Source organism: Macaca mulatta, chromosome 6 (genome assembly GCF_049350105.2).
Source record: "Macaca mulatta isolate MMU2019108-1 chromosome 6, T2T-MMU8v2.0, whole genome shotgun sequence".
NCBI classification, from domain to species: Eukaryota; Metazoa; Chordata; class Mammalia; order Primates; family Cercopithecidae; genus Macaca; species Macaca mulatta.
In genome coordinates, this window is record NC_133411.1 from 75,095,389 (window position 1) to 75,115,355 (window position 19,967).

The window sequence follows — 19,967 nt, forward strand, 5'->3', positions numbered from 1 at the left end:
TTTGTTTTGTTTGTGTTGAATTTGAGATCCTTATCTGATACCCTTGTGAAGTCTGGAATTCCAAGGAGAAATTAGGTCTGGAGAAGTAAATTTGGGACTTTTAGGTAAGTAGGTGGTGTACAGGGTCAGGGGACTGGATGAAGTCAATTAGTGAGAAGTAGCTTCAGGACAGATTCCTGAGACACTGCAGATTGAAATGTCATACTGAGGATCTGGAGAAGGCATGGCCAGAGATTAGGAGGAAGACCAGGCAGGTGATTTCAAAGAAGCAGAATGAAGGAGGAGTTTCACACAGGAGAGTGGTCTCCTGTATGGAGTGATGCTGATCCTTCATTAGGAGGATATGAAATGCCAGATGCCGAAAGGTCTATGCCCATCTGTGCACAGGCCATGGAATTAAAGGACCATTTTGGGGAGGGTTCAGGAGAGGTAGGTGAGTAGAAGGTAGAATGCAGGTGCTGGAAGAAATGTTCGACCAAAGACAAAAGCCTTTAACATGTCAGCAGGTTGAGGGACCCTAGATTTTCCTGCTGGGCAAATTGGAGTTCTGGATCTTTGAAAGGTACCGAAGAACGATCCTTTTTGATCGTTTATTTGATCTTTGTTACCAAATCAGGTTTATTTTTAGTGCCAGCCTTATCTGGGTAGTAGGCCTGGAATGATTTTATAACCTACCTATTTATTTTCCTTTAACCTGTAGCCTGCTTGTGTGTGTCTGTGTAGCTGAAAGAGACTTTGGGGTAGCTAAGATACAAGGTTGGGCTTAGAGGAAGGATTAGGTTTTGGGGTAAGTGGAGCAAGGGTGTATGGGATGGGAAGTGGGATCAAAACAAAGGCAAAGAAGGTAAAAATAACTTTAATATGTGGGGCTGCTTCCTATGTCATTGAATTAGAAAAATAAAATGGCAATATATTTAGCATAGTAGCGAAAACTTTAGCAGGTGGTACAGCAACAAGGGAAACCTAGCTTCATTGATTCCTTGCATCTCACCTACTTCTAAAAAAGATTCAAGTCACCTACATGTAGACAGCACAGTGTAGAACCACTCATTCATCCTGTAAACATATATTGATTGCCGATAATGATCCCACAATAGAGGCTGTGCTACCAAGATGGGTGACCCATGACCTTCCCTCAAGGAAAACAGACAAAAACAACTGTAATATAGTAACAGACCAGAGGAAAGGGATTAATTCTGTCTAATTCTGTTTCAGCAGGATGTAGAAGGATGAAAAGTTGTCTATGAGGAAGAGAGGAGGAGCTAGCGAGGCATCCTGTGCTGGGCAGGGCAGGGTCACAGCGGGAGCAGAGTGCAGGGCAGGTTCCCTGGAGAGCACAGTGCTGGGAAGGGCAAGGGAGAAGCGTTAAGTGCAGAGTCTGGAAAGGGAAACTGAGCCCAAGAGGGACTTGACTTTTGTAGAGAGTATGGATCCGTATGTTTTTACACAGAGAAATACTTGCTCTTCATTTTAGAAAGAAAATCCGTAAATGTGCATCATATCACTCTGTCTTTTTCTCTGTTTATTTTTAGCCCTGTGCGTCCAAATGCTGGGACAACATCACCCCTTGGATGAATTGCCACCACATTAAATAAAACATATCCAAAGCTCATATTCTTCCTTTCCAGTACTTTATCTCTGTCTCTCCAAATAGACATATATTAAAAATATATATGTATAAATTTAAATATATATATATTTATTTTGAGTCAGGGTCTCACTCTGTTGCTCAGACTGGAGGGCAGTGGCATGATCATAGCTCACTGCAGCCTCAAACTCCTGGGTTCAGTTGATCCTCCCACCTCCTGAGTAGCTGGGACTACAGGTGCACATCACCATGCCTGGCTAATTTTTTATTTTTTAGAGATAGGGTCTTGCTATGTTGGTCAGACTGATCTTGACCTCCTGGCCTCAAGCAATGCTCCCACCTCAGCCACCTGAGAAACTAGGATTATAGGCATAAGTCACCACGTCCAGCTAAACCTGTCTATATTTTGTTTCAAACAAATGTGCATGTAACACATGTATGCTCTTACCTCTCAAAATCTTAAAGAAGTGTGAGATTATATAAACTTACTAGATTCTTCATGGTGTTGCATGTGTTAGAGTGAATCTTCCTCAATGCTTGTGTATTTAATAGCCTGAAAGAATAAATTTTTTTCTAATGGGCATATTTTCGCTGTGGTTTTTTTAAGTTAAATATGTATATAAGTGTGTATAAAGTTTATGTGAAAGAAACGAGAGCCTTGTTTTCGGAAGCTCTTCTGTGTCTTGAAGGTGACAGGTTTTTGCTTTCTTAAGTGACTTTACAGATGAAAAAGGAGTCACACTTTTACAGTTGATTTGGTGTAACCCTCCTTCATCAGTGTCTAGCATATAGAGTATGCTGATGAGTCATGTGCAATGTGTTTTGAAAATCAGAACTTTTCAGATGAGCTGGAGGCCTAGATGCCTGAAATGGCTTAGGACATAAACTGCTCAAAAATAATTTTAATACTCTTTTTTTTGTGATTTTTTTTCTACTTTGTTTTTAGGTGCTCTGCAGGTTCAGAGAAACTTCTCTAGTAACAGACTGTAGAAATGATCCCTAAAGTATGGTGTTTAATTTCAATACTCTTAAAGAAAATCCAGTTTCCTTTGTAAAATGTTCCTTATGTAACAAAACTGTACTGAAAACATGTGGTGTTTTTCTATCTCTTTATTTTGTCTGCCTATACCACTGAGAAGTTAATGGTTTAAGGAAAATATTTCAAGCCCTACAGATCATGTCAAATATTTGGCTTGGTAGGATTAATATTTTACTGCGGAGTGACAGTGCTAGTGCTGTCCTAGTTTTAGGGATGATTATGTAAACTAATGAGCCATCCATTAAAAAACTTAGGGAAACAAAAAGCTATTTATTATGTGGATTACACTGACTAGAGTTAGGATTACACTGACTATAGTTAGGACATGGAACTATGAAACAGTTACAACGTGGTTGCATTTAATTAAAGTTGCTCTTTTTGTGATGCTAAGGTTAATAATTATGACACTGTGCAAATGTTTAATATTGCTTTATTAAAAAAAAAAAAAACAACTCAATGGTTTGTTGTTTTGTGCCTAGTTCTCCACTGGCTTAAAGCTGACTTTTCACTTAAGTTTACCATCCTCTGAATTATTTCCATTACAACAGACCCTAAGAATGCAGTCGGCTGGGGGTGTTGTAATTGTATACTTCAACCACTAGAGGGAAGAGACTGTAGTATTATTCTGGGGAAAGAAAAGGTGCTTAGTCTCTCTGATTCCGTCACTAACCTTTAACCTGAAGGGGGTTATCCTTAGCATTGGGATTACCCTTCTTCCTCTTTTAGAGAAGAAACTTTGGGAAGGAAAAGGTAAAATTAAGGATATTGGACCAGGGCTTGGTATATGGATATATCTGCCTGAAATTTGGGGTTCATTCCGTTCCTTCAAGACAGCTTCCAATGGGTGAGCCGCTTTGTTAGGGGAAGTGAGTGATTCTTCCGGAACTATTTTATCTGTTAGGTGTAAAATAACAGTAACATGACTAACATTTCTGGAATATCAGACACTGTTTTAAATACTTTAAAAATACTAACTATCCTGGCAACAGTCCCATGAGGTAAGTACCATTATTCCCATTGTACAGAATAGGAAACGAAGGTACTTAGAGGTTAAGTAACTTATCCAAGATCACAGAACTAGAAACTACTGATATTGTAGTTAAAAACATGGGCAGTGGCTCCAGGATTTATGTTCTCAAGCACTGTACAATACTGCCTTTCCACTTACACCCAGTTTCTCAAGCACGAAGAGACGTTCACAGAATTTTGACAAGTTTGAGTCTACAAAGAAGAGAGAGATTTTGGTTGAAAAGCACAACAAGAAAACTGTAGAATCAAAATTTATACCATAATTTACCTAGGAACACATACATTGTTCCCATTTTAACGTTTCTAGAATCAGGTTGTGGCTTATAGCTTTATTCAGGAAAATAAGACATATTTGTAAACATAATATATCAACTTCAATAACTGTTAAATTTAATGCTCACAAAAACGTATTTGAAAACGATTTCTATTTTAGATCTTTGTACTTCATGAGAATTTCCAAGTGTGTGTGAGGATTACTGAGATATGAAGCGAAAATATAAAATAGTTATATTTTACAGGAAAAAAAGGTCATGTGGGGGTGTTGGTGTGTTTTAATTTGTTTGACAATATGTCAGATGGGGCTTCCAAAGGTAAGAGTTTCTAGGACCCTGACGTTGTTAAATGGCCTTGGATCTCGCCTCTTCTCTAGGATCCACGGAAGCATTTTCAAACTGCACCTGCCTCTCCTTGTACCTCCTTGCTCGTAATCGGGTTTAGGCTCTTTACTTTCCCTTCAGGAAGCCAGTTATTCTCATCAAGGCTTCAGAAATAGTCCTAGTGTTGAGCACCTGGGAGAGCTGCTTGTCTTCAGAGTGGTTTGACCTAGTCATTGATGAGTTGAAGTTTTCACTGTCTCACTGAGGCATGTGGCAGCTCAGAATTCATTCAAGCAAACTGGGCAGAGTCTGTGGTATTCAGGAATGGAGGCACAGCAGGAATGCAGGTCTGTGGCTTTGATCAAAACCCCTATCTGCAAACAAGCAGAACTCTGTGAATGTGGTGAAGCATAATTTTTTCCCCACTGACATTTTGAAATTAGCTCCCTTACAGAAAGAAACACAGTTTTGGACAAACTTTAGGGAGTTTCCAAGAATTTTCAATAAACAACACAGTCACACTAAGCAAAAATTCTTTACAACCCAAGAAGAATAAAACATTTTTCTAGAATATATAAAATATGGTAGTTTTATTTAGTAAAAATATAAAGGAACTTTAGACTATCTTAAATCTCTGTTTTAAAGGATTTTTATTTCATCCTCATATTCTTTAAATTTTTTAAATTTGTAATCAATGGCAGAATATTCGGAGACCAGACACATAAATAAATGAGCTGAGAAATGTGCTTTTGTAGCTTTATTCTTGATCTCCACCTTAGGGCATTTCTGTGCTCTCCAGCAAGCCTTCACAGGTTTCATAGGGAGACACAGAGGATTGAGACTTAGAATTTGCCAGCAGTTGACAGATCTATGGAAGAGTCAGTGTGGTGAGAAGTTAATTTCATAAAATAAAATTTATGAATTATCAATGGATTTCTATTATTCATGCTTGTTTTCTTTTAAAGACCTCTTTAAAAATGTATATGGCCTTAGAAACTATTGATTTTGTTTGGAAATCAGTAATAAACCTCAGAAATATAGTCTAGGTTGGGTATGGTGGCTCACATCCATAATCCCAACACTTTGAGAGACTGAGGCAGGAGGATCACTTGAACCCAGGAGTTCAAGACCACCCTGGGAAAACATAGGGAGACCTCGTCTCTACATAGAATTTTTTAAAATTAATCAGATGTGGTGGCATATGCCTGTGGTCCCAGCTACTAGGGAGGCTGAGGTGGGAAGATTGCTTAAGCCAGGGAGATCAAGGCTGCAGTGAGCTACGATTATGCCACTGAACTCCAGCCTGGGAGACAGAGGCCTTGTCTCTCCATCACAAAAAAACCTATTAGTTTATATTGAAATTTAAAGAGTCATATGAGCATTCTGTATTACTTGTCTCAGGTGTTAATAAACTTACCTGGTCATGTTTCTCTATGAGACTTTTTCTTAAGTTACTTGATTTGTAAGCTTCTAGGTATAAATCTCTAGAGTTTCCTGGAATCTGACAGATTAGAGTACATGTGATGTCTTTGGGGAAACAGATATTTTTGTTTTGTTTCTCTATTACTACTATTAATAGACGCAAAGACTAAATATCAATAAAGGCCAAAACAAGCAAAGAAACTGGCAACCCTTTTATTTGCAAATATGCACGCACTCTCCGGCGAGGTTCACTGGTCCACGGGAAACGGCCAGGGAAGTCGCGCTGGCGCTGGCTCTCGGGTGAGGTTCTCCAGTCCACGAATGCGGGGGCGAAGAAGTCACACCCGCGCTTACCGGCGGGGGACTTTTATGCCTGGGAGCTGGAAGGGGAGGAGTTTGGGGCGTGTGTGTAGGCGTGGCTTCTTGAATTTTGGTGTCCCCGGCTTGACGTCACTCTGCGCATGCTCAGTTGATTTGGCTCTTCCCCCGGGGCATGGGAATTTTTCCCTGGCACGGGAAAATCTGTGATGAAGAACCCGGAAACAACAGGGACTGCTCCATCTTGTTTACCTTCCTCCATCTTGTCCCTTCTCCCTCACCCAAACAATTTTATTTATTGGACTATTTCTTACAGAAATAGTTACGAATTTAGTTATTCCCTATTGAAATGCTGATTCTTTGGATAAAAAAATAGTTTCAGAATTATTTGAGTGAAAGCTTCTCAAAAATAGTGACTCTGAAATTTAGGACTTTAAATTGCTACCTCACTCAAAGAAGAAATTGTGTCCTAAACTGCTCTGAAGTATCAGTGGGTTGAGAGAAGGGATGTTACAGAGACTACAGGCATGAAACAGTCTTCTGCTACTTTGTGACTATAAAAACTGGCTGGCTGGTTTACAGATTCTGGTCTATTCATTTCTTCACTGTTTCCCACTTGTTCTTTCATTTGCTTCCCTTGGAGAGTAGCAAGTTGAAAAAAATTCAGTAGTTTTGGCATGGCTCATATTTAGGAAATGCCACCAAGAGTTCTTTTTTGTTTCTCCTCGAAAATTGCCCTTGTTTGGATATTTACATGTTATATCATGGTCATAACCCCTGGGTCCCGTGTTGACAGAGGAGTATTAGACTCACCCAGAATATTACCTGTCTTCTATCTTTAAAGAACATATGAAATAGCCTTTGTGATTTGAGTGACTGGGCCAGTGTTCTCCATTATGTGCAGCAGGCTTCACTCCCCAATAAAGCTGAAAGTAACAGACAATACCTCAAGTTTTAGGTACTTTACAGATACCTGGCAGCTCTCTGAAGTATATCCAATCCTGTTTCTGGGACAAAATCACTGGATGGATCTTTCTGAGTCATGATTTTTGCAGTAATGTTTCTGAAGCTATAGCACTAGATACAAAGGATAAATAGAAAAATGATTATTTTGAAAGGGGAGAGAAAGGACTCTGGCAGTATCTGATGCCACTCTAGATGTTAAATGTGGTTATGTTTATCTTTTAGCCCTAGGCAGTTTATAGTTTAGGATTTTTGAATGATTGAAGGATGTGCCTCTATGAGCCCTCACCAGAGACAGCCTGGGCCTTACTGCTTTTTTCTGTGTGTTTTGCATCAAGCAGTGTTATTTGAAGGTAGCTGTGGTTCCTTCAGGGAAGATGAGTTGGCAGCAAGGCAGACGGATATAGTCATGGAGCAAGTCACTAAAGATTTGTAAATCATTCTCAAAATATATTATGTGATTTAATATATATTAAAACAATGATAGCAGATATAAATAATAAATCACGTAGGATGAACTGTTTTCAGTTTCCTGTGATGCCTACAAATCTTTTTCTGTATGCATACATGACTTTATGATTGCAATCATAACACAGGTGTACTTTTTTCTGTTGTTTTTTCATGTAACATATTACCATGCTGCTATATAATCTTCATAATGATCATTTTTGGTGTCTGCATAATTAGTAAATAAGTCATCTACTCTTGATAACCATGAAGAAAATAAAAGAGATAGTGTCTATATCAAGGACTGATGTCCTTTTCAGTGTTTCGCATCTTCACTTCTGGTTTTCTCTAATGAAAATAAATAGAGAGATGGAGTGATAGCTACCACTCCTTGGGAAGCCTGTCTCTAAATTCTGATGGGCAGCATCACCTACTAAACTCAGAAAACTCAGACTTCCAAAGTCATGGGCGGACTCTCCCCATCACCTTTATCTTGTATTTTCATCTAAAAGTTTCTAAACTGTAAAGCCAGCTAGATGTTCACATCTTCTACGTTATCAACTAAACATTACTTCTTAGTTATCAGTCTCATCTAAAGCCTTAGGTGAGATTGTCTGTGCAATACAGGCAAGAACAAGATGTAGGAAAGGGCAGTTGTGAAAGAGGAAGAAGTGTGCTAGGAGAGGAGATGAACAGAGCCAGCCGATTGTGAAACATTACTCAGATGAGCTGATCAGAATTCTGTTCAACTTTGTAACTCCTCCTAAGTGCGATGGAAGGTTTCACTGTGTAGGCTGACATTTCTGAGCCAGGAGCCCCATACTGTGAGGTGGTGGCCAGCAGATTGCAAACCTTGAGCACTGTTGATGTAGCACTCTTGATTCTCATCTGTTCTCTGCTATGGCTGTATGTTTGATCATGTTTCCAGCAGGATTGAGTTTCTACCTTGGAAAAAGGTCACCCTGCTCAAGTTCCTGTTTTTATTCATCTTTTTAGAGGAGACAAAATAACACTTTACTTCAGCCATACTTATTGGGAAGGAAAGTAAAAACCCAATAGTGGTGCTTGGATCATTTATTAATAAACCTTTTAAATATGCCTGAATATCATGGACTTTTTATTGATCATTCTATTACTCATTACGGAGATTGTCAATAATGGCAGTGCTTTAAAAGAAAAATCATCCAGCCAATTGACAACAGTAACCTGATTCTGGAAGCATCCCTTAGGGCTTATCTGTAGAAGATGGAAAAATAGAAAAATAACTGTTTTTGTTTTTAATTAACCTTAGAAAAAAATGTGTGTGCAACCATTCATTCAGCTGAGTGTCTGGTGTATATTCTGAGACATACACAGATGAATAGAAACTGTCCTTATACTTGGAGAGCTTTAAGCATAGTAGGGAATTAGACCTGTAAAGACATAATTGTGTTGCAGTGGAATGACTGATATAAAAGAGACACGCATATGAATAAAATTCACTGGGGAGCCAGGAGAAAAACCGTTTATGTCTGCAGGAAAAAGTCAGGACCACTTTGCTGGAGAGGTGACCTTACAGCTCATGCTTGAAAGATGTCCTGGTTTCCAGGCAGAGGAGCTGGAAATTCTAGGAAGAGGGAACAGGATGTGCAAAGGCAGTGAGGTGTGGCAGAGCTTACAGTGTCGGAGGAGCTTAAAGTAATTCGGTATTTCTGACAGGTACATAAACAACAGAGGGCACATGTTAAGGGATGAGGCAGGAGAAATAACAAGGGATTATAGCATAAAATATTCCGTTAAAAAAGGTTTGATATTTTGGTGGAGTACCTCTCAAACTTTAAGAATCACCTGGACATTTTAGTAGAATGCAGATTTCTGGGCTGTACTTCCAGAATTACAGAATCAATGGGTGTGCAAAAGACGCCCCCCCCCCAAAATCTGCATTTCTAACAAGCATTCCAGATGATTCAATGATGGTAAGACAGAAACCATGTGTGGAGAAACATTGCTGTAGAACAATGGGGACCCATTCAACTTTGTTTCATGGGAGAGTGATACGACTGTGTGCACCTGTTTGAGCTGAGCAGTTTCGGAAGAATGGTTTCACATTGACAGTGACGAGCACCAAGAGGAAGGAACGGTAGTGCATTAATCTACACAAGAGATCGTGGAAGCCATGACCAGGGTCATGGGAAGTGAGGAGAAGACGTGAAAATCTATTGTTCCTTTATCATTTTATATGGAGCGAAAACTCGTACCCAATTTTCTTTTATTTTCCAATTTTCCAATCTAGTGTATTTTTCAGCCACTTTTAAATGGGATTTGCTTTTCTTTTCAGTTTTCTATTACTGCTGTGTACATGTCATCTGGCCTTGTTTTTCTTTCTCCTTCGTATATGAGCATTCTTAATTCTGTATGTACTTCATTTCCTAAAAGCTACTTATAAAGACAATTCTTGTTTCACATTCATTCATTCATCATTCATCTGTCACTATATTGGGTGACTTGACTGGCTGTTGTTCTCATTCCTATTAACTGGAGTAACTTCTCTTTGAAAGTTTTTTGATCACCAGGAACTTTTAATACAGTTGTCTTCTATAACATGTATGACAGTACATTGAATACAAGAATATTTCTGTGGTTGGCAGCAGGAACATCGTCTTTACCTTTCAGTACTCTCAGTCTAACTATATAAAGACAGTTAAAGCTGAATTATCTAGTCTCATGGGAAATAACAAGTTTGTGTGTTTTGGAGAAAGGAGGAAGTAATCCCAAATTATAGTTATTTAATTCTTTGAAATGAAGAGCATCATTTTTTATTATATACATGTCTTGATAATGTTAAAAGTAAGTTTGCTTCTCAAGAGTTCATTTTTTTTTTTTTTTTTTTTGAACAGTGAAAGAAAGCTTTCATTGTACAACACGACAGAGGGAAGCAGGTCTGGAATTCAAAACTGTTCACATAAATGAACAGCCTCACCAATCTGCAAATAATGACACATATATTCAAACAAAAGCAAAGCCCTGCATGGATTTAAAGCCCAGTCGGCTTTGAAAATACCTGTTTGCCCAGTTGCCATAGATAAGGTAGTAAGGATTTATATCTAGAAAACAGAGATATTTTTTCATTTTCATATTATAAAATTCCTGGGAGTAGGAAAGACTTATTTTTAAAAGCAATTTTAGTATTTATTTCCAAGACTTATAGATCTTTTATTAATACATATGCATTATTTAGTGTGTGAAAAAATATCAATCAAATTTTATGAAAATACCAGAGTAAAAGTGTGTATTGTTTCTTAATTTGTAAACTCTTCAAAATATTCTAAAATTCTCAGAAACTTGAACTTTCAGGTCATGATAATAGGACTGTCAACTGTGTGGCTCCTGGAAATCAGAAATTGTTGTTTGTTTGTTTGTTTTTGAGATGGAGTCTCTCTCTCTGTCTCCCAGGCTGGAGTGCAGTGGTGTGATCTTGACTCACTGCAAACTCCACCTCCGGGTTCAAGTGATTCTCCTGCCGCAGCCTCCCAATAGCTGGGACTACAGGCACCTGCCACCATGCCCGGCTCATTTTGGTATTTTTAACAGAGACGGGGTTTCACCATGTTGGCCAGGATGGTCTCAAACTCCTGACCTCAAGTAATCCAGCTGCCTCCCAAAGTGCTGCGATTACAGGCGTGAGCCACTGTGCCCAGCCAAAAATTTTTTAAATTTAAAACAACCTAGGCACAGCACAGTGGCTCACATGTGTGATCCCAACACTTTGGGAGGCTGAGACAGGAGGACTGCACGAGCCCTGGAATTGGAGCTTGCAGTGAGCCATAATTTCACCACTGCACTCCAGCCTGAGAAACACAGCAAGATGCTCTCTCAACACACACACACACACTTACACACACACACACACACACAAACTTGTAAAAAAAAAAAGTATAAAAAAGGAATAAATCATAATTCTGTACTTGTAGATGTTCATTAAAAATACTTTGTTGGCCGGGAGTGGTGGCTCAAGCCTATAATCCCAGCACTTTGGGAGGCAGAGATAGGTGGATTGCCTGAGGTCAGGAGTTTGAGACCAGCCTGGCCAGCATAGTCAAACCCCGTCTCTACTAAAAATACAAAAAATTAGCTGGGCATGGTGGCAGGCACCTGTAACCCCAGCTACTTGGGCGGATCACCTGAGGTTGGGAGTTTGAGACCAGCCTGACCAACATGGAGAAACCCTGTCTCTACTAAAAATACAAAATTAGCTGGGTGTGGTGGCACATACGTGTAATCCCAGCTACTCAGGAGGCTGAGGCAGGAGAATCACTTGAACCTGGGAAGTGGAGGTTGCAGTGAGCCAGAGATCGCGCCATTGCACTCCAGCTTGGGCAACAAGAGCGAAACCCCATCTCAAAAAAAAAAAAAAAAAATCATTGTTTTAATTTCCTCTGGTTACTATAACAAATTATAACAAACTAGCTTAAAACTAGCTTATATTTATTTATTCTCTTAGAATTTTAAAGGTCAGAAGTCTGAAATCAATTTCCCTGTGCTGAAATCGAGGTGTCAAGTGGGCTGAGCTCCCTCTAGAAGCACTGAGGTGGAATCTGTTTCCCTGCCTTCTCCAGCTCCTAGAGCTGCATTCTTTGCATTTTTTTGGCTCTTGGCCCCTTCCTCCATCTTCAGGCCCAGCAGCCTACCATCCCGTTTCAGTGCCACATTGCTGCCTTCTTCAAATATCCCTCTGCCTCACTTTCATAGAGACACTTGTGATTATATTAAGGCCCACCTGGATAGCCTAGGATGATCTCCGCAAGATTTTTAATTCCATCTGCAAAACTCTTCATGCTATGTAAGGTAACATATTCACAGGTTCCAGAGATTAGAACCTGGGTATCTTTGGAATCTATTATTCAGCCTACTGTAATTCTAATTCTTTACTGGTTTTCTAAAATTCTATTTTGTGACTGCTTTAGGATTTATTAACAATTGCCCTTGTCTTGTACCTTTGGCTTTTTCCCCAATATTATGCTATTATAAGCAATTCTGAGATTTCCATATTCACAAATCTTTGTGTGCATACTTGATTGTATCTTTTGTATAAATTTTGCATATGAAATTATAATTCAAATATATGTGTGTATATATTATATGTACGTGTATATATGGACACATACATTTATACATGTGTTTGGACACATATAATATGTGTTTGGACACATATATATGTGTGCCTACTACATGTATGTATATGTATGTGACCATATATGGGTCTATGTGTGTATATGTTTTCATTCTCCAAATTGCTTTCCAGAAAGTTAGTAGAGAGTACTTATCTTCCCCATGCCCTCACCAACATTGAGTATTATCTTTTTTTAATCTTTACCAATGAAACAGGTAAAATTGATACCTAATTGATGTGTTCCTTTTTCTTTTTCTTTTCTTTTCTTTTCTTTTCTTTTTTTTTTTTTTTTTTTTTTTTTTTTTGAGATAGAGTTTCGCTCTGTTGCCCAGGCTGGAGTGCAGTGGCGTGATCTTGGCTCACTGCAACCTCCATCTCCTGTGTTCAAGCAATTCTCCTGTCTCAACCTCCCAGCTAGCTGGGATTACAGGCACCTGCCACCATGCTAATTTTTTGTATTTTTAGTAGAGACGGGGTTTCTCCATGTTGGCCAGGCTGGTTTTTAACTCCTGACCTCAGATGCGCCACGTGCCTCTGCCTCCGAAAGTGCTGGGATTATAGGTGTGAGCCACCGTGCCCAGCCTGATTGATGTTTTAATTACATTTTATGATAACTAGTAAGAGTTAACTCTTGTCAAGCCTGACATTATATTTATGCCCCTATGAATTAACATTTCTTTTAACCTTTTTGTTGGTATAGAAGTGATATAACTTAATAGAACTCCTTGACTAAATAACTTCATGTCCTCCCTGACATACTGTCTTCTGATGTGTGGAATAATTGGAATTGATCTTAGCAATGGAAGGAAATTCTGATTGTTACAGAAGCATGTGATTTCTACCTCTCTATATGCTCCCTGTATGGTACTTTGATGAAAACTCATACTTCTCATTTTAATGACATAATTTTCCATAACTTTAGATGTATGACCTGGAAAAAATATTCAAGAAAAGAAGAACAGATAAATTAACCTTAATCTTAAATTACCGAAAGGTCTTAGTGTCAGCTACTAAAGGGCTAAATATAACCATGCTGACCCACTTAAACCAAATTGACACTTCTTATAATTGCACTATAATTCATGCTCAAGAGCTGTATACGAAATGATGCACCTTAGACCCAAGCTTCTGGATCAAGAAGCACCTTGTCCTTGAAGTTAATTCCAGATTGAGCATCTAATGCAATTATCAGTAACTGGGGTTCACTGTTACCATCTAAAAGCATTTAGCACTTCATACACAACTAGTTGTATATTTATGCTTAAACGCAATTCGTTACATATCGTGGTCTCTGTTGAGATTTTGAAATTTGAAACAATAGACCTGCCTAATAGTTACAGCTTATATAGATAATGGAATGGACTCATAAACCCATGAAACTGAAATTGAAAGAGACAGGAAAAGGTTTTTAAAATATGTATAGGGTCGGTCTAAAATATTAGGCAGGTGGCCCTAACTTTGTTATCACACATCTTTCTAACCTGTAGCAAATCCATCCTCACTCTCTTCTTTCCCCTGCCCACCCCTTCACCCCCAATCCTTTCTCTATCTTTTCTTCCCTTTCTCCCTTTATTTAATATTCATCCCAATGGTGGTAGTGATGGTTTAAAGATGAGGGGATAAAGCCCCTGCCCTCAAGGAGCTCTTACTCTAATAGGGATTGATAATGTACACAAACTGATTTGGATTTTGATACAGTGGAAGAACCCTGTCATGCAGGAGCTCTCAAGAGCAGAGCCCAGTAGAGGGATATCTAATTCATTAGAAATGGGGGACTCCCATGAAGGCTGCCTAAAGTGACAACAAGGTTGGTCTTAAAACAAGATAGGAGTTAGGAGTTGTTGGGTGATGCATTGATCTCCAAGTGTTGCTGTCTACTTCATAATTGGATTGCTGGCTTGGCTGGAGGCCAGTGCTCCATGTGGTTTATTGATAGATCTTCCAGACAGCTGTTTTAGAATGGAGAGATACACTCATCTCTGGATCTCGCCCAGTAGTCTCCTTCTTTTGCACGACCCCTTCATCCCTGTAAGGATGCCATGCGTTTTTCTGGCAGTGTGTTCAGCTCTTCTCCCATGGGGAGGAACTCTGTTGGGACTAAGCTATGGAACTTCCACTGCTTGAAAGTCAGAAGGTAGAATGCTGGAATGTGCTTGCAAGACGTGATTCTGCACCTTCCCCAGTCCTATGGGTTGTGCGCCATATGTGTATTCTACTCTACTTATCAATCATACATATCAAGGAGTCACTCACTGCCTTGGGAGGTAAGTGCTTCATTTCCCATATCTATGCACTGTCTTCTCTTCTATTTTGTTAGCTTATAGGTTATCTGCTAACCTTTTCTGTGTCTGATTTTCCTGGGATCCAGAGAATGCCTGAGAAAGACCTTGCATTCTCTTCCCATTCTGGCCAGTCTTCAGCCTGTACTTTACTTGCTTTGGACTATATACTTTACACCACTTTTGGAGATTGTGTAGTTCTTTGCTCAGCCTATCAGGAAATAGAATTCTTATGTTGTTTCCTTTGTTTCGGGGTTTTTTGGGTTTTTTTCTTTTCCTTTTTTGCTTCTGGGTTAATGTTTCTTTCATTTTACTCATTCACTTTAAAAATCTGAAACTCTCTTACCTTGTGGTATTATTTTGAAGTATTTTTTGGTATTTTCCAGGATGATACAACCTTGCGTATTATCTGTCTTAGTTTTCAGCATTCAGACCTATCCCTACAAGTTAATTTTTGTCTATCTTTTTATCTTCCTCCATATTTTAGCACTGTAGTGCAAATTTGTTTAATAATACTAGAAGCGCTTTCTTTCAACCTGTTCCTCATTGATGTAACTTTCTTCCCATTTCTATCCTGGTATTAAGCTTTATTTCTTGGGATGTACAAAATGATTACAAGGATTGCTCATTCAGGACAGCCAGTTTGCTGTTCACACTTCTAGCCTCAAACTCTCAAGACTACATTTAGAAGGTATCCAAAGTGGACTTGAAGTTGAAGGTGTGGACAGCCCTGGGGAACTAGTCACTTCTAGGTGCTCTGAAAATGGGCATGGGAAAAGGTCAAAGTTAGTTTAGGACACAGTCCTTAGAATAGGCTAGGATCAGGTAGAGTGCTTATGAAATCTCGACTTAGTGTCTTATTGGGCATGGCGTCATGTCTCGAATGTCCTGCACAGGTAGCTGACAGCTTTGCAGACTTCACATCTCCACATTAGAAAACTGAGTCTTTTCATAGAGTCTAAGTTCAAGATAAGACTCCGGGCATATTCTCTCTTAATATTGTTCTATGTGGACTGGAGAAAACCCCTTCTTAAAGGGCATATGTTGCTGGGCGTGGTGACTCATGCCTGTAAGCAGTTTGGGAGGCTGAGGCGGGTGGATTGCCTGCAGTCAGGAGTTCGAGACCAGCCTGCCCAACATGGTGAAATCCCATCTCTAGTAAAAACACAAAAAATTAGCCAGGCATGGTGGCGGGCGCCTGTAATCCTAGCTACTCAGGAGGCTGAGGCAGGAGAATCGCTTGAACCCGAGAGGCGGAGGTTTCAGTGAGCCAAGATCACACCACTGTACTCCAGCCTGGGCGACAAGAGGGAAACTCCATCTTAAAAAAAAAAAAGGTGGGGGGCTTGTGTCAACAGGTGGGCAGTAAACAGAATTCAAGTCAGTAAAAAGGACCTGGCATTTTTTGTATGTAGGAGGGGAGGTAATAGTGAAGGATTTGACCCTTTCTTAACTACTTATTTCTTCCTAAGCTTGCATTTTAGTAGGATGAGAAACTTATTTTTCAGTTTCATTTACTTTATAAAACCAAGGGCTGACAATATCATTCTGATTAAATGAATGAAAGTTCTGAATCACAAAGTTTGTCCATTGTTGTATAGGCTTCATTGTTACACAATAGAATTTCTTGCTGAATATCTGTATATTGACCTAGACCAGCTATAGTCTTGACTTTCCAATAATCTCAGTTCCCTTTTTGTTCTGCAGTTGAGTTTTACTGCAGTCGCAACGATAGTTTCTGCCCATATAATGATTTTGTAGGAAAATGTCAGTAGTTTTGACAATTTTAATTCTTGTGTTTACCGACTGCTCTACCTTCTGAATCATATGTAACCAAATCAAGTCAAACAGGTTAGAAGACAAGTCATACTTCAGTGTCACATCTACTCTTATCTTCATGAGTGTGGGAATGTGCCATCCACTTTCACTCACTATATTAATTCATTCTGGCTCCTCATGTACTTAACCTATTTTTATTTTTTCAGTTTGGATACAACCCAAATCCTCCTAAGCCTTTTAAATGCAAAAAAAAAAAAAAAAAAAAAAAAAAAAATTAAAGTATATGTAGTTAAAAATACTCATGTCTTTACCCATCTTTACCCATTCCTTTGAGAATTTCTGTAGAGGCTTTCTCAAAATGCAGAGAGTGGAAGTAGTAATAACATCTGATGCCTGGAGATTGGGGTATCTGTCATTTAATCAAGAGAAGAAATAAACATTTTATGTCATTGATATATCTGTTTTAGTTGCTACCATCTTTATAGGTTATGCCCCATCTTTATAGGTTATAGGTTATGGGCTTTTCTAGAAAAACTATTGAGAATATGAGAGTTGGGAGGTACTGAGGTCCTCAGGTCTTCAGACCACCTAGAGGTTGTGTTCTACTCACTGTATCTCCTTCAAGTTTTCTCTGCTCCAACAGCTCTCAAAAAATTCACTCTTGTGTCAGCTCTTTTCATCTTTAGATCCAAACCCTCTTTCACATAGTTCTTATAGTTTCACATAGCTGTATTCAACTACTACTTGTTCCCTAAATTTTTTCTTCTTTACTTTCCACACAGAGGTCTTCAAGCCAAAACGTGTATAGCACAAGTTCATGTCCACCTTGATTACTCTTCTCCGTGCAGCTTATAATATGTAATTATCCCTCTTGACCTTGGATACCTACAAGTGAGCACAAAAAGTTATTCTCTGGGCTTGCCTTTGAGGAGGGGACATGGGACTCAAAAGGAGTTCCCCTTGAGTTTGATTGTGACATTTCTTAGAGCCATGTAAAGACCTGAGGAATGTTAGCACTGATATCTTTCCAGCTACATGATATAGATAAAAATAAGAGAAAGTCTTTAGAATTTAACAGCATCTTCATGGGATTCTTAAAAATTCAGTATTCTTTGAGAAAATCAATGGATCTACTAGTACTAATAGTTTCAGTGCATCTTAAGAGAAATAAGAGATACTTGGGCTTCTGAAGTATCCATTCAAAAAGGATTTACTAATATTAAATGCCTATATAAACCCAGGAGCTGTCAGGTTCTGAAAATATGAAGATCAGTAAAATGTGGCTTTAGCCTTGAGAAACTCAGACTAATAGGAAAGACAGCAGTAAACAGTCAATTATACACAGTGTGATCAGCAGCCCAGTAGAGACATGTTGAAGACCCTAGAGAGTAGAAAGAAGCACATTGTGGGTGTCCTCTGCTCCAGTCTTATGTCTTTCCGCATAGTATTCTTTCAGCTTCTGTATACTGCCTACATTTATGTGCAGTGTGTGTAGACACTGCATGAAAGGGCTTATGTATGCCATCTTCTCTTCATTTATATATGTCAGCCTCTTAGAGGTTGGTCCTATTACGGACCCCATATTGCAGTTGGGGAAAATGGGAAGAGATTTAAGGTCATAGTAAGTGTCTATCCAGAATTCAGACCCAAAATTTTGCTCTTAACCAGTGCTCTGTATCACCCCTCTCAGAGAAGCCTTTATCTGGAAAAATGGTTCCCAACCAGGGGTGATTTTACCTCCCAAGGGACATTTGGCAATGTCCTCAGACATTTTTAATTGTTAGCACTGGCATCTAGTAGGTCAAGGTCAGCAATGCTGCTAAACACCCTCCAATGCACAAGAAAGCTCCTCAGACAAAGAATTATCCAGACTATGTCAACAGTGCGGAGGTCTAGAAACTGCTCCGGAGCTCAGGGACTATCTTTTGTGTCAGCCTTCAAAACGTACTTTGCAATACTTAGAAATACTTTTTAAAATAAGAGCATGGGGCAAAAATGCTGGACCAAGCTCATTAATATCTGTTGAAGTGTGTTTTGTCATGTAATGTCCCTGAATGTTTGGGATAAAGTCCCAAATGTAAAATTGAGAAAATAATACCTTCTTTGTCTACCTCTGGGTTGCAAGGATCTGTGGAGGCTCTGTAAGAATGTGAGGCAATAATGCATACAAAAGCCTTGGACACGAAATATCATCTAAAACTCTTGGAGCCCTTGGTGTGAAAATATTAATGTGGCCACAAGAACTAGATAAAGAAGATCCCACTGCAGGCTTCTTTTTGTTTACCCCGCCTACCTTGTCAGCTTACACCCCCTCTACCTTCTCTTTATCCTCCCATCTTTGTAAGCGAGTTTGTTCCTAGTATTTACTGCATGGATTAAGCCATTTTTAGAGGTAATTTTTGCTGAATATATACTTTTTTGATTTAGTATTTCTTCCCATATTACACCAGACTTAAGGCAGCTAATTTAAATTATATTTTTTCTTTATGTACTTTATACAAACATTCATGGATGGGGAAGATACTTAAATACCACGCCTTTCTTCAAAATGAGTAACAAGAACATTCAGCCCCCTTCATGCCGTCCTTTCAAGGTCTAACGTTCTTGAAGGGGCAATACTTGTAGCATTTGCCACATAAATGCCAGGTTGTGTCTTTCCACGTCGGGGCTGATCATTACCTAGATCTGTAGTTGCCAGCCATGAAGAAAAACAGGTGTGCACCGTGGTCATTGATAGAACAGATGTAAACTCATCAATTTAGTATACTGAGGTTTTCGGTGAGTGTGGCTTCCCGTCCGCGTGCTTTTCCTATACAACCAGCGGCGTCCCGGCAGAGGAGTCACTGTGGACTTCCCTAGAGCGTTGTCAACGGCCATCCCTCCCGCGGTGAATCACAGGTCGGCCTCAGGTGCGCGCAGCACACACCCGGAGCAGCCGCGGGTTTATTTATTTATTTATTTCCGGGACGGATCCATTCCGGGCTCGCGGGAGGGGGAGCAGTGGCCGAGGCTGCGGGGCTGTCCCGGCACTGGCTGGGGTCGCACAGTGGCCGCCTGCTCCTTCTCCCGTGAGCCCCCGCTCCCCAGGCACTGCCGGGGCTGGTGGGGGGAGCGGGGACGCTGGGGGTGGGGGGCCGGGAGAAGCTGGGGGCGCGGCCACCAGGCTGTCCAAGGACAGGGCCCTGCCGCCGCCTTCTTCCAGCCGGACCCTGGAAGGGTCCACAAAGGTGTCAGGTTCAAGTCCTCCAATAGGCCCATTTTTAAAAAGTGCTTTCAAGTTTCCGTTTTTTTCAGGAGGGGAGGGCAAGAGCAGCTTTTTCTATTCAAATTCTTTTCCTTGTATGTAGATACCAAAAGG

The 19,967-nt window shown here is 39.7% G+C and overlaps 1 protein-coding gene across 18 annotated transcripts in view; it reads left to right on the forward strand.

The window, feature by feature from the left end:
• Positions 1–19,967, forward strand: part of MAST4 (microtubule associated serine/threonine kinase family member 4) — a 578,446-nt gene that overhangs the window by 390,455 nt on the left and 168,024 nt on the right. Inside the window, exon 6 of one of the 18 annotated variants that reach the window (XM_078004816.1) lies at positions 1,533–1,698. The exons of 16 other annotated variants lie outside the window; for them this stretch is intronic. In XM_078004816.1, the coding sequence (XP_077860942.1) occupies positions 1,533–1,575 (43 nt within the window). In that variant the 3' untranslated portion in view covers positions 1,576–1,698. Of the gene's footprint in view, positions 1–1,532; positions 1,699–19,967 lie in introns of those variants that run through there. One more of the 18 variants, XM_028849482.2, reaches the window with a different exon arrangement.